The following is a 15915-nucleotide window of genomic DNA, read 5'->3' as shown; positions in this document are numbered from 1 at the left end:
CATACTGGAATACTTAAGTCATATTGGATAGAGTATAAAATAACTTTTAAATAGTTGTGTCCTTTAATTAAAGTTCATTGCTACCGACAAGGCAGTAAGGGGAGGAAATGAAAAATACAGCAATATTAAATCCAGGTCAATTTTCATCATGTCTCTGGGTTGGGCACCTTGGAAATGCAATAGTAGTCCCAAGATCTAAATAGAACAATGCAGGTTTAATAAAAATCCAATCCATCAATACTTTGCAATTCTGCAAACAACTATCTTTCATCAAGATATCTTACAGTGTTTATGAGGCATGAGTAAGTTTTAAGCTCTCAGCTCATCTTGGGAGGGGGGTAAATATTATCATCATAATTTCTTAGTTGAAGAAACTAGATTTCAAACCTTTTCTGGGAGAAACCCTCTGTCTTCAGTTTAGATGCAATGCCCTGCACACGAATTTGTGCTCAAGACTAAGCCTTCCAATTTTAATTAAGGTCTGCTTTCATTTCTGTCTCAACATGCAACGATTATATGGAGTTCTGGACTAGCAGAGCATAGTAACCCTAAAGAGCAACATAATGTTTTGCTGACTTTGGTGAAGCCCAGGGACAGAATAAACACCTTCTATAGCATGTCTTCCTGGGCAAGCTAGCATGAAGATGAAAAACTGGTTGGGGTGATACCCAGGCCCCTCCCAGCCTCCATATGAACCTGCCCTTTTACATCTAATGGCACTGGATAGTGAGGGGCGGTCTTCCCTGCTTCCCTCTGCTTCCCTGTGGTGATAACTACAACCATTTGCATTTCACACCAGCACCAGCTCCTAATTATAAGTGATTTACCGTGGATGGGGATTATGCTGTTCATTGTTGTGTACTGCCTACTGGCTCTTTTCTATTAATTGAATGTGTGTGCTGCAACTTACCTATCTTTCAAAGGGCAGTTCTTCACTGTAGTCTAGGTACTGTGCATATTAAAGTACCACGTAATTATTGAACAAAATTTAGCAGAGGTGTCAAAATTGATGCAGTGCAGCATAAAACTTGTCTCCTTTATACTCTAATAGCATGCAGCAATCAAGGTGAAAGGAGAAGAAAAAGAAAAATGAGGAAGAGGTTAGAGTAATAGAAATAAACACAGCAAGAAGAAACATGAAAATCAGTAAGAGGGGAAGGAAATCAGAAGAAAGCAGTAGCCTGAGAGACGTTAGATTGTAATAAATGTAATTTTATGGTGCTAATATCTCGAATATCTCCTAGAATTTAGGGGCACGGGTTGAGTCTGCATCCTTTTTGACAGGGTGATTTTTTTTCCATCATGCAATAGAGATGCTAAATCCGATTTTCACTCTGAGCTTCGAGAAAGATGCAATTAGACTGTATATATATGACTTGTCACTTGCTTGTCAATTTTTCTTGACGGTTAAAAATAAAATCTTTAGACACTTGATATTACAATGAAAACCGTCCATTTTCTCCTCTACTTGAGTGAAGATTTCTCTTTTTAAACAAATTAACTCTGTTAGATGAAAGACCCTTTGATCTTCCATTAAAGGAAACCTTCACAATATCATTATGAAAATACATTATGAAAAATTCACACACACACGTCTCTTCCTGACCCACAAATCTTCCTGACTTGTGGTTACATTAGAAAGAAAGCTGCTGAACATCAGAAGACAATGAAGCAATAGCAAAACACGAAGCGGATATCTGCCCTGGATGTAAGAGCGAATAATCATTCATGACCTGTGTGTTGGCAGAGCTACATGTCATCAGTCCAGGCCTGATAAGGAAGCTTTGCTGTGTCATGACATTAAGAAAATAACAAAAATACACAAATAGATGTTTGGCTATATTTGGATACGCATCCAGGCGTAGCAACATTAATACACTCCTGAGTAACACTCCAGCTGTGTTAGAAAAAAAGTTCTGCTTCTGCTTGATCTAAACAGAAATACTATGAGCCACTGCATACTGAAAAAGAATAATGCTGCAACCGGCACTGCTGTATTGTACATCAGATCTTTTTAAATTGCTAGTTGAGTTTTTTTGCTATAGTAACTCCTCAGAGGCATAATGAAGTTCATCAGTCACTGGAACTGTCTCCCTGCTGTGATTTGATTTACTAAAGTATCCCAGATGAAAATGATCTGCAAACAAATGTAAGGCTTAATTTTGTTTGTGTATTTTACTGACAACATATTTGCATGTGTTAGATTTTTTCACCCTCCCCTTCTTCCTGTTATGTACAAGGAGATTCTGGAATCTACATAAATAACCTTTTAGCATCCTAGCTTGTCAATTCCTCAAGGTTTGAAAGGGATGAAGTCCTGAAACTTGATAAATACGCACCAGTAATTTCATTAAGTAAATGTAAAAATGAGTTTGATGTTGTCTGCTTAATTCTTACTAGGTTATGATCCATAAGTCAGAATCACCACCAATTCAACATAATTAACAGCCTTTGATCAAAAGAGACTGGATTATACAAATTGAGAAACAGAAGTGACAGTCTAGCTTATTAAAATCAACCTTGTAGACTCGGGTTAATGGTATAATTAGAATATACTTTAACTGCATTGACCTTGTATGTATTTTCTTTTGAATGTGAAGAAATAAAATTAACATTTCATTAAGAAGCTGTTCTCTGGTTTGGTTTTGGCGTTTTCGGGGGCTTTTTTGGTGAGTTTAACTTTCCTCTGTACAAATGACTGAATATGCCTAAGGTTTTATAAGGACTTATATTAAAAATTCTTAATATCTTGAAGAAGTCCTCAGTGTTATAGCTCTGCTAACCTTAGAAAAAGTCCATAAGAATATATGGGTTTTTTTCATTCCTTCCAGATACTGTACCACAGATTGAATTTGGGAAAACTTACAAATTAATGATAGTGATTACAGTATGCCAAGACATTAAAATGTGCGAAGGCAGTGAGATATTTCAAGTCCATTCATAACATGAAGCATAAGTGAAAGCATAATTAAGAAGAAAAAACAACAACAAAAGGACAACTCATGCTTAAAGCTAGTCGCTTACTGAAATATCTTGCTGAATAAGAGCCTGAAACATACTATTACAGTTGGCTGGGACAGCTAATCTATGGAAAATACTGATATTACATTTCAAATAGGAGTGCAGAACCTAGATTTACTGCAAAATGGAAACACCAAAGTATTTCAGCTGAAAGATATGGAAATGAGCTACAAAATATCTGAAAAAATAATTGAATTCACAAAATACCAACATAATATCATGTAAAAGCCTGAATGAATGAAAGTTAAAATGAAATGTTTACCATATCAAGCAGTTATTTTCCCAAAATATAAGCAAGTCAGACCAGTTTGTATAAACTTGTTTCCATCAAACAGTTCAGCTAAGTCAACAAATTCACGTGTAGTATTTAGATTTGGCCAGAACAACACAGCTTGCTGGAGCTGTCCCCTCCATCAGCACTGCCTATGACATACCTTCTCACACGGTAACATTACAACGCTGCACAAAGGAACTAGGCCAGTGACGCCGCGGCTGGCTTCATGACGCTGAAATTGCGGCACCGTTAGTGTCAGCAACGAAAAAAAACGAACCAATTCCTGAAAAACTGGCAAGGTCCTACCAAAAACAGTTAGCCGGGCGAGTACCTTTGAATCTCATTTGATTGTTTCCACGGGAATCACATGCAGAAAAAGAAAAACTATTTATTGTAAAGAATTAACTCTTGCTTAGGAAGATAGGCTACACAAAAATTCTCATCTTAGTATAAGACCATACTAATTTGCTCTGGGTATTATATCCCTTTTAACTTTTCTTTTTAACTTGCAAAGAAGGAAAAAAGAAAATGCAGTTACAAGATAGGTAGCAAGTTAGTTTGTCAGAATCACGTCTCGACTGGACTCTTCTATTCCCTTCTATTCTCCGAAGTTAAGAGACACTGCACAGGCACTGGGAAGGCTGTGCAGAAGAAGGGACACGTTGAGCAGCTGCTCCTAGGGCAGAGCAGGGAGTGGAATTTTTTCTTCAGCCCCTCAGTTCTGCAGTGGCGGCAAACTCTGCCAGTCCTTCTCCTGGCCCAGGTCTCATCTGGCTGCATACCGGATCAGCGGCACCTTTGTCTTTGCCTGCACACAAGGGACAGCAGCAGCTGCCTTGTCTCCATCCATGTGGCCTGCACGGAGACCAAGGGAGCACACTGGGCTTCCTAAGGCTCCGTCCTGGATTGTACATGAGCACACATTTGGGCTTGAAACAAGAGCAGAATAATGCAATTGTATTCTTGCTTTCACAACAGCAGAGACATATTTCTGTCAAAACCTCCGTAATTTATACATTCATTTTTCTCTTCACGAGAGACAAGACAGAGTCATGGCACTTGGATCAGGGTGGCAGCACCCTCTCCCGTGAAATGGAGGGTTCTGCTTTTGAAGTTGGATTAGGTTCAGGAGAAAAAGCGAATGATCAGATTGAAAATCTGAATCCGTATTTAGACTCTGAGCTCCTCCAGAGTTCGTTACATTCATTTTCACATCTAGATACCATCAAGCAGGGCTGAGCATGTTAGCTTTAATGAATTATAGTAAATCGTTATGTGATATGTACCGTGGAATAATGAATCTCTCTTCCGTGCTGACTTGTTGGGGGTGGGGGGCAGTCTTTTTAAACACTGGGAAGTAAAAGGCAGAAATGCACCCCAGCTGTCAAATTTTATATCAGAAATGATTTGCAGCAGTTGAGATATCAAACCATTAAAAGACAGTTTTATAATGGGAAAGCCAACTCAGCCTTAAAATAAACTTCATATCTTTCAGGACACAGACTTCACATTTCTAACTAAACACAAAGCTTTGATGATTCTCAGAGGTATGTAAATGCCGCAGTAATTCATTTATTCAGTGACAACGCTCCACCTTCTAATTCAAACCTCCAGTGTGTCATTATCCAGTAGCTCAGAACTAGCTCTTTGTGCAGATATATAAAGACTCCGAAGCCTGCGCTGAAAACAAAAGGCAACCCCATTTACTAGCTGCTTGACGTGTAGTCTTAGAAAATGGCTTAAGAACATATAAATTAAAAGCAAAGCATTCTCCTAACCCCTGTCTCTGTACTTGCAGGTACTCTGTAGATCGACACACTGATATGGACAGAGTATTCAACATCAATTCAGGAAATGGTTCGATATTCACTTCAAAACCCCTTGACCGGGAAACACTGCTATGGCACAACATTACAGTAATAGCAGCAGAGATCAGTAAGTCAAATCTAAATACCGCCGCTGTCCCTGGTGTAATGAATTTAGCCTTCTAGCTGAGCGTGTGGAAAGCAGAGCTGGACAGATGTCAGGTTATATGGATAGTGCACTCAATACTAATGAAGAAGTGGAAACTCTGCGAGAGGTGCTCTGCCGACTTACGTTTTCTAGGGACACAGTTCATGAAGAGGTCACTTAGCTGAGCAGGGCAGAAAGGTAACAATTCTGTGTTTTCTAATCAGTAATAGTCGTTGTTAATTTTGAACGTGATTGTTGAATTCTGAAATTGGTAGGCAACAAGATGGGTTAAAGCCAAACTGCATGCCATAGCTGAACTCAGTCTGATCCAGACTGAATATAGCACAGGCTGGGTGATTTCATGCACAACTAAGCTGGCTGGGCTGAGCGAGGTGCCCAGATCTTAATCAGTTTCAAGGATTCCCATTTTTACCTTCTTTTGCATCCTCTGAAATTGCGAGTCATAGTTACAAATCAGTCTGTTACTTAGTTTAGGATTGCTCAGCAGAAGTGATCTTGTGATAATACTAGTCATGTTCATTTGAGGAGCTGAAATGCCAGGGATCCAGACAAGGATGTGCGTGCTAGGTGGTCTTCCTCAACAATCCTCTCTAGTTCAATACATTAACTATAAGCATGCTCAAATATTAGGGAATGCAGTTCCGTTCGCTGTTGCGGAGTCCCAGCGCCCACGGTTGTGAAGCATGTTGGAATGGTAGATAGGTGTAATACAAACAACAGTTCTACGACCGTCACAAAGTCCTGGTGCAACTCAGAGGCTAAATGGCTTTTTTACTTAAACATAACCTGAGACAACACAAGCTCTACTTTCTTATGTTGCATGTTTGTGTATATGGATCAGTCAGCTGCTGAACAGAGAGAAAAGTATAACAAAGGAATAATTGTCTCCAGCTTGCTTTATTCTGTAGGTTTTTTAAAAACTGAAAAAGTGTGAAACAATACTCTTGAGGAAAGCAGATGGAGTTATGTAAAAGAGGAGTGGGCTAGAGCCTCCAGTAATGATGTTTTTTAATAATTTCCTTCCTCTTTCGAAAACTCGCACCTTTTAATGCTAGCTATGTGGTTTTCACTGTAACAAACATCAACTTCTGGCTGCCTGTTAGTCAGGTGTTTGTGTTTCTGCTAAGTTTTTGAAGGAATGATCTGGGATCAAGGGTTGTACACTACACACTGAGGTCCTGGGTAGAGAAGGAAGGGAAAAATAAACACCTAAAAAGGAAAGAATAGCAATAGCATTTAGGAAGCACACTTGCATTGATCCCAGTGGAGCTGAAATAATATACACTATAGAAAATTGTATACTATTTGAAAACCAACTTAGCATCTATATGAAATACTCATTGAATTCCTTGCTTCCTCCCCTAAGGATAGACCTTTGACTGGGCCAAACGCTCTCAACTAAAACTTTTGTGCCTGACACAGGCTTCAGTCTTAATTACCATTCCTCTTCAGTCTGAATCCTTACAGGCTGCAACAAGTTACTTCCCAGTCTGTGCTTCACTGAGCCTAGACCGAATTTGGCATAACTGGGGTAGATGCCTTCCAAAGGCAATATCCTTGGCTGAAATGCAGCTACTGTTGAAAAGAGCCTTGGTCTGATTCAGGCTACCTCACTAATTTTTGTCTCAAGAGACCAGGCTGGATAGCACCCCTGCTTAATGCTCCTAGCTAAAACTAATTTCTAGCAAGGCTTGCTGAAGTCCTATTCCACTAAAATCCAGCTAATCGTTCATTGCTCTCAGGGACATGCCATCACATCAAACTCCAGATATATATCACTGAAGTAATCCAAAAGAAATATCAAGTTAAGTTACAGGCAGGATGCGCACTTGGATAGATGGGTGCTCCCATGGATATAAAAAAAGTTTTAAAAAAATGGTGAAGTCACAAAGAGAAACACGTTTCAGTGATGATTGTTCTTGATTTCATTTTACAGTAGGAAAAAAAAAAGAAAATATGGAAGCTCTTTTGCCTTTTATGGTCTAAAATTGTCAGTATGTGCCAATAGCTCCATTTTTTAATGTTGTTCGTTTTCACGAGTATGAGCTGCAGTTGCTCAGCAGCCTGGAGAATCATGCTGTGAATGTGGCAAACAAATAGTTGGTGAAACGCTGGGTCAGTACATGTGCCACAGTCAGAAGGTAAACTGGCAATAAAACTCAGTATACAGGGCTACTGATTCACAGCTGCAGAATTACAGCTGATTTACCAGGGAGAATTCTCAGAGTATTTGTAAATATTCTTTACTCAGCACTTAAGGGTAAATAAAACATTGGCAGGACTTTGAGGCTGTATTCAGAAAACAAACAGCGTGGTTGCTGGCTCAGGAGAAAACATAGTGCTATAGAGATGAATAGATTTAAGCAGTTCGTCGAGTCTGTGGAGCTCTTTTTGGAGTTGGAGCCCAGCAGTAATTAAAGGAAAATGCAAACAAATTAACCTACATCAATTAATTTGCAAAATAATTTGAAAAATGAAAAAAAAATACTTTAAGATGTATACATGTATTTCAAATTATATTTTCTTTAAATCAGAAAAAAGGCCTGTGTCAATAGATCATAGAGTTTTCATGAAGCTTTTATTTATTACAGTATCATTTTAAACTGCAAGAACCTTAAGCACCTAGAAATAAAATGAAAATATGTAGTTCATGGTTCAGAAAGCAGGAAAGAAAACAGTTGTAATCCTTGAGAGGAAAAGAAACACGTTCACCAATATATTTGAATGTGTTTGTTAGAAAGGTGTGTGCCCTTATAAAATAGTCTTGCCAATAGTCCTGCAACTTCAAATGAGTACCTTTTATTTCGGTCTATTATAAAAATTCAACATTTGTATTGATGTATTTTAGCATAAAATTCAGCCTAGTCTATATTATACATAAACTGTTATTTTATACATTGAATGAATTTATCCCAGTGGTTTATATTAGGAAGTGGTTTAGGCCTAATGGAATCATATTAACTTCAATGGGACTGAAGCTTTAAAGCACAATGTTTTGTCCAAATGACTGAGCTGTGTAATAAAAATACACAGTGCCAGTTTTGGAGAAGGCATTTTCAAATTTATAAAAGTATGATAAACACAGTAATAGGATTTTTATTAAAGGCTAACTCAACAAGCTACTATAATGAATGCTTGTAGAAGCATACAGAGTCTTAGATCTGCTATATTTTATTGCACTATTTTTTTCATTTGAATCATAGCCTATATTTCATTAATAAACTATATTAACACGGGTAGGAAATTAATGTAGCACAAGTTGGTGTGAGCCCTCATGAAAGGGAGGGGGAAGGTATTTGTTTTAAATTAAACTAATTTCAGTCACACACATTTCCTCATAGATTTTGCATTCTCACATTCCCACACCCACATACTCCCAGGCACTGAGGTATGTCTGTGTGACCTGACCTAGGTAATATTTGGTGTGATATGGAGCACAAAGGTCACAGATCAAGTCCTGGCAATGTCTCTTGGTTTCCTTTTGATTGGCGATGACAAATCGGTTTGGGGGTAGGCCTTGTACCTTTTAGAAATCGATGGTTGTTATGATGTCACTTTTTGCCGAGGAATCTTGCCTATTTCACCATTCATGGCTCCTAGACAAGGTTGCTGCCTGTTGGCTTTCTTCCTTCTTTTGTGTATCTTCATGACTAAAGCCTGTCTCCCTGCAACAGGAAAAGGAATGGTCCCACAGGACCAACAGTCCAACAGGAAAAGGAATTGTCCGTACAATGTGGAGAAACTCCAAATGTTTTCATTTATATCTAGAAATATGGCAATATTTTCATCAGTATTTTATGCTGAGGGATATCCTTATCAGACTCAATCTCTTGGCACTATACAGTCCTTATAGGTAAAAAAATATCTTTACATTCAAGGGTCTGCAGATTGTATATAGTGCTTATGTTCTTCAGCTGATACATTTTAGTGTCAATTCACAATAGATTAGAAAATAACTGTGATCACAGCCACAGTTACTACTTATATAACATAATGGCAATCATGATAGCTTAAGGAACTCTGTCACAAGATTTGTAGGGGACAGCTTATATATGACAGGTGTGGAGGAAAAAAACCACTCAGTCCTGTCTTCATGACTCTTCAGTCTTCTTATTTCAGAGTTAAGGAAGGGAATGTGTTCTAGAAACTTTGTTGCCACCAAACTGTATCAGTTAGGCTAGTAAATAGATTTAATTTAATTCCAGTATTATATTTTTATATATATATATATATATATCACACATACATCCATAATCATGCTTGAAGTGTTCGATGGAACTTGTAAGTCCTGGACTCCTACCCAATCTTAACTGTGTAGCTTACACAGAATCAGAGTAATGATAATACAGCATGATTTTGTGCTATTGACCCCATAGCATGATCCAGAAATCAAAAGAGTGTAAATAGAGTGTTGTGAGTGAACAGAATTAAGGCAGTGAGGCCCTAAGTCTGTCTCTGTCTTCTCCTGCACTGAGTCAGTAGTTGGGCTATATAAAATCTCTATTCTTTCTGGTTTTATCATTTCAGACAACCCAAAACAAAGCAGTCGTGTCCCAGTGTTCATTAAGGTTTTGGATGTAAATGACAATGCGCCAGAGTTTGCCATGTTTTACGAGACCTTCGTCTGTGAAAATGCAAAGTCAGAACAGGTATGTTGTCTGCTTGTACTACGAAAATATTCCAAATTAATTGAGTTTTTCTGCTACTCTTGCATCACCCCATCAAGAGGTATACTTTGCATTGCATCAAGCTGTCAGCATCGCAAAATTAAACTAAACAGTGGCTGCACACTATCTGATTATACTTAATATTCTTGCAGCTAATGTGACAGTATGTTTTACACTGTTGTTTTCTGTACTGCACCTTGTTATCCCTGATTCATTTCCGTTATGTGATTCTCTGCTTTTTCATGCAGCGCCACTGTCTCCTTCAAAAACAGTTTCAGGTCCATAACTGTTACAGGTCCTGTCTGTGATCTAAGTATTGACAGCCAGGTAACTCTCACTCTACCAGTCCTATTACAAAATGGTTCAAATTAGATGATTTGGAAGATTCGGCCAAACAATTCCTGTGACATGAGATTTGGGTAGATACATATGCAGTCAGCTTGGACTGTCTCACCTTTCACCTCTATTGCTTGTCACATGCCAAGGTTTCCTACCCATCTGGAGTGGCATCAACCCAAGCCTGCTGTTGAATGAAACATGATTTTTCTGCCAACTTTCAAATTGATTGTGTTACTGGCTGATAGTATGGGATACAATAGTACGGTGATCTTAAACAGCATCGGCAGCACACCAATCACTTTTGCTAAGCTCGCCATAGCAGCATCGGCTGCCTTAAAGCAGAAGAATAAAATGACTACCAGAAGATTGCTTTATGATCCCAGAGTACATAAATAAGCGTCAGCTTCACTGTCTTTGAAGATAATTTTGTTCTTATTGTTTCAGCTGATACAAACATTAAGCGCCGTTGATAAAGATGACCCTTACAGCGGACATCAGTTTTCCTTCTCCTTAGCTCCCGAGGCAGCCAGCAGCTCAAACTTTACACTGCAGGACAACAGAGGTGAATTTCTAGGAAGACTTTTCTTTAACATCTCATCCTCGCTTTCAGTCTTCAGATGAAAATTTAATGTGTGCTTTGTGTTTCCAGACAACACAGCAGGGATTTTCACCCGAAAAACCAGATATAACCGGCATGAAGTGAGTACCTACTTCTTGCCAGTGGTAGTATCAGACAATGACTACCCTATCCAGAGCAGCACTGAAACGGTGACCATTCGAGTATGTGCTTGTGACCATCGAGGAAAGATGCTGTCCTGTAACGCAGAAGCCTTGATTCATCCTACTGGTCTTAGCACCGGGGCTCTTATTGCCATTCTTCTCTGTATCATTATATTACTCGGTAAGTAGCTCAGAGGCATTTTGTTCCTTTTGTCGTTATTTTGCATACAAGTGATTACACCAAGGCTAGGACTAAAGCAAAGCAAAGATGTCCTTGCCTTATCCGGCATTTATATTATTGTGTTTCCTTCCCTGAGGGCTGCTATGGATGTGGTGTATCAAACACACCATATCTAATCTGTTGTCTAAAAGTTAGCGATGTCCAAGGAAGAAGGGACAGCTGGGCTACACCCTCTGGTCAGTGTAAAGGCACAGGAAACACTAGAGAAACGTTCATCCCATCCCCTTAGCGGTACTGAGGCTGACCAGACTAATCACCCTCTGCAGGTGACCGTCTCTTTCTGCTGACAATAGAAGGAGGCCACATAACTTAAAACAATTAATTTCCTGTGTCTAAATTGAGGAGAAACAAGTCTCAGTGTTTCTATTCTGTTGGAAAAAGATGCTGAAATGGAGTGGCAATGAAAGCACTGTCTCAAAAGCTGCAGCGTCCTCCCTTTCAGGCTCCTGTTAATATGAAGAGGTTGTTAATATGAAGAGGTTGAAAGGGGTTGGTCCTCCCCTTTCAGCACATACTGCAGCACGTACAGGTCTCTAGCTACAGCACTTACAGGTGGTCATTATTTTTTTTTAAATAAAAATAAGGACAGTTGCTAACATCTTTCACATTCCCTTCACTCAGGTTCCACCCCCTTCTACAGCAAATGGAGATGATAAGTCCTTCAGCCATTAGCCACAGTCTAGTCATCTGGGTAGGACTGTACAATGCAATGCAGGCAATTCCCAGGGACACTGTATTAGTCACCTTAGTATCTGACCAGGAGAGAAGGGATTCAGACCAATTTTACAGCAGTAGGTTCAAGCAGGGGAGAAAATGCTTCCTCAATGATTCCACTTCTTTCTACCATGCTCCTATCTTCCTTGCACATACTCATCACCACTGCAGAATCATCCTGGTCTTTACTATTAACAAAATTTCCCTCTCCTGTGATGAGTCAATGACCATGTTGTCATTCTCAGACTTTAACAGTAACGTCCTGGCTTACCCAGATAAGCACTATACCATTTTCAGAAAAGATTCCCACAATAACAATCTTACCCTTAATTTGCCATTAAGTACTGTTTTTCAAAACGTGGTATCATCGCCTCTAAGGTCTGAGCTGCCTTTGCATCAAGTTCCTTACCAGAAAAAGAAATCTAATACTGCAGATAGTCTTGCATTCGTTAGTACAACTGTGCTCATTAATATCAATCCGACATTAAACGATTTCCTGTTTTATGTCAATCGAAAATAATTGATTCTGTGTGCTAAGCAGCACTTTATGTCAATTACTGCTCATGCCACCATGCACCATAAGCAGATTTTCAATTAACTCAGCTATATAATTTTCTATTTTCAGGCTGGTTGCAGGCTTTGCATGTGCAACCACTACTGAGTGAAAAACAATACTCTGGGCAGACCTGAACCACTACTTAAAGTTTAGCAGCAACAAAAAGTGCCTGTAAATTGTTAGATTTATCTGCAGTTTGAGTAAATGTGGCGGCTTATCAGGAGGCCTCAGATGCTGCTTAACACTGACATACAAATAAATGTGATGTACTTTAACATATAAAGGGTTTTTCTTGCGATTTCAGCACAAAATAAGAAAACCCCAGTATCAGAGATGTGACACAGTTATTAAAGTCTCATCCTTGCATATTCTGTGTAACACGTTTTTTTGTTAATGAGACACTTCAGCAACCCCTCCATGCAAAAACTGTAATTCCTAAGATTTCTCAGATAGTTCTACTAGTTGCTATTCCGGAAGCCCATTCAAAATCAACACTGTGTTTCTCAAGTTCCCCAAAATTTTCTCCAGTTATCTCTGTTCTCTCACATATACCTTCCCTCAGTCCTCCCACGCAGTGTCACAGCTTTATGCCCTTGAGAAAAAGAATTCTCTCTTACTGCATTTTTGCACAGTAGCGCAAAGAAGCATCACTCAAATTAGGACCTGTACATGACGCAGGAAGTAAATCCTCATCATTAGGGCGAGAGCCTGAAGCTTTTACCACCTGAACCAGCACTCCTAATTCCTTCATTTTCACCACCTCACTTACTTCCTTTCAATTCATTTTAACAGACATTCTCCCTTACTCACACTATTCCTATGGTAAAGACACAGCAAGAATTACAGCATTTTCCTACTTTATCCAATCTTCTTAGGATTCCTCTATATTCAATGGATAGAAGGAGTACAAGATTTCTCCACAGCATTCTTGAGCACACCTACAGAGAGCATCTTGCTCTAACCAATCCTGCAAGGGAGGCCGTTTTTTGTTGTTTTGTTTTTTTTTTAAATGACAACTTTCTGTCTGTCGAAGGAAGCTTAAAAAGATAAACTTTAAAGGCTAAAATTTTGTTTTGGGAATGTCCTCAGTCATTGGCAGGGTTACAGATGACAAGGGACTGCCAAAAAAATAAAAAAAAGTCTTTAACAGTTACTGTGCTTTGACTCACACACCATTTTAGAAAGACAGCTGACGCAAAAGATAATTTTGATCCACCTTATCATCTCTTATCAATGAATTTAGGCATTTTCTGATTTGATTTGCTTTGCTATGAAAGAACAATAAAGACAGCATGATGTGTCTTTTTTTGGCGTTTGCACAGCAGAGCTGAAATACTGGGCTCTGTGGACTTCAGACTACCAAAGCAACAGTGACAGTAGTAATACATCCCTGCTCCTTCCTTCTGTTAGTTTGTAAACACCCAGTCATTCACCATGCTGAACTTCTATCACAGCCCAGCGGATACGAGCCTTGTCCATAGCACAAGCTGCATCTTTTCTCAGGGGTTCAAGGTAAATAGCACCTGCTATGACTTATTTTGGAAAAAGTGTTTCTTCCTTCCCAACTCTCATGAAACTAGTTCCGTTCTCCAGGCAAAAAAATTGCTGTATGACCCTGGGTAAAAATGCACCTGCTGGCAAAAAGACACTCCACTTGGCTCCTTACAAGCTCGATGTCCCTTTTCTTCTAGTGCAGATCCGTGCTATCTCACCTCCCGAGGTACTCACAGACAGAGCGAGCACAGTCCGAAAACACGACGTGCGTGTTCGCGGTTTTGCAAAACATCTTTTAAAACTTTGAATTCCAGCAGAGGCGCAGTATTTTTTTGGGGTTTTACTGGAGTTAGGGATTAACCTTTCCGTTTCCCTTCCCCTGTTACTTTTGTTTCCAGTTACAGTGGTGCTGTTTGCAGCACTGAGACGTCAGCGGAAGAAAGAGCCTTTGATTATTTCCAAAGAAGACATCAGAGACAACATTGTCAGTTACAATGATGAAGGCGGCGGAGAGGAAGACACCCAGGCATTTGATATCGGCACGCTGAGGAATCCTGAAGCCATAGACGATAACAAACTACGCAGAGACATTGTGCCGGAAACGCTTTTTATGCCACGGCGGACTGCAACGGTGCGTGATAACACGGATGTCAGAGATTTCATTAACCAAAGGTTAAAGGAAAATGATATAGATCCAACGGCACCTCCATATGACTCGTTAGCGACATACGCGTACGAAGGTAATGGTTCTGTGGCCGAGTCCCTCAGCTCCTTGGAGTCCGTGACTACGGATGGAGATCAGGACTATGATTACCTCAGTGACTGGGGTCCTCGGTTTAAAAAGCTGGCAGATATGTATGGCGCAATGGACAGTGACAAAGACTCTTAATATGTTGCCTTTTTGTTTCTTGGTCTTTTTTTTTCCCTTCCTCATTTTCAGAAACAGCATTGACATATGTGAAGTGGCTATTTCTTTCTATTTCTCCACAGCTGTGTGAAAGGGTTTTCTGTTCTACCCGCTCAAATTGTCTAATGACTGCAGCCTGTGCGGATTAGAAACTTTTTCTAGTATCATTTTATGAGCTTCCAAGAGGCAAAGTTCTTATTTTTTAGTGCATCCAGTTTACCAAGCCAATCTTACAGGCACGGCAGTAGTGGAGGGGGAAAAAAGGATCAGACGGGGAGCAATATTTTTACTTGTGCTGCTTATATTGTAAATTGGAGTATATTACTGTTTAAGCTCACTTGCTCTTTTTACTTGTATTCAGACTATTCAGCTCAGATGACTGCTCTGTTGATTGTGCATTGCACACCCAATGTAATGAGGTACCCTAGTTTACCCTATGTATTATAGTCAAAAGTAGTGGTGATGGAATGAAGGTTTATTATACAAGTAGAGTCAGACAAGAAAAAACATCAAACATACGTTTTACTCATGAGGAGAGTAGGAAGGCCAAATGGTGACTTCAATCTAAGTGTTTTTCTAGAACTTGCCCTTGCCCCCAGTGCACTGAATCATATTAACACACACACGTATGTATAGTTCTTTGACTGCTCTGTATATATTCTTCTGACCTAGCATTGCTGGAGAGATGTGTGTGCGTACGTGCGTGCGTGTGCGGTCAGCAGCCCCAAAATCTAATTCTTATTGATGATTTCTCAGTTGTAAGACAGACTTTCCTTGTGCTATGGGGAAAGTCAGCTAATCCAGATCCAGATTAGATCATGACTTGGAGGAAGGAGCAGATCAGAACTGTGCTTTTCTTCCTTTCTACTTTTCCCAGTTCAGTGATGGACACTGTGCTAGGTAGATGGGAGTCAGGCTTTTCCAATCCATCTGCTTCTGGCTGTTGTCACATGCAGGAGAAGAGTAGTAGCCTCAAGCTGACTGCCACACGTTGGGACAAAAGGAGCA

At 39.6% G+C, this 15915-nt stretch overlaps 1 protein-coding gene across 1 annotated transcript in view; it reads left to right on the top strand.

Moving 5' to 3' along the window:
* LOC104516683 (cadherin-6) overlaps positions 1-15150 on the top strand; it is a 47144-nt gene extending 31994 nt beyond the window's left edge. Inside the window, exons 7-11 of the mRNA XM_010161097.1 lie at positions 5094-5230; positions 9797-9918; positions 10720-10837; positions 10925-11176; positions 14399-15150. Coding sequence (XP_010159399.1) covers positions 5094-5230; positions 9797-9918; positions 10720-10837; positions 10925-11176; positions 14399-14889 — 1120 coding nt within the window. The 3' untranslated portion in view covers positions 14890-15150. The remainder of the gene's footprint in view (positions 1-5093; positions 5231-9796; positions 9919-10719; positions 10838-10924; positions 11177-14398) is intronic.
* The last annotated feature ends 765 nt before the right edge of the window (positions 15151-15915 follow it).

Source organism: Eurypyga helias, unplaced genomic scaffold, assembly GCF_000690775.1.
Source record: "Eurypyga helias isolate BGI_N326 unplaced genomic scaffold, ASM69077v1 scaffold10611, whole genome shotgun sequence".
NCBI lineage: Eukaryota > Metazoa > Chordata > Aves > Eurypygiformes > Eurypygidae > Eurypyga > Eurypyga helias.
Note: the sequence above shows the minus strand (reverse complement) of the source record. Positions and strands in the feature narration are given on the sequence as shown.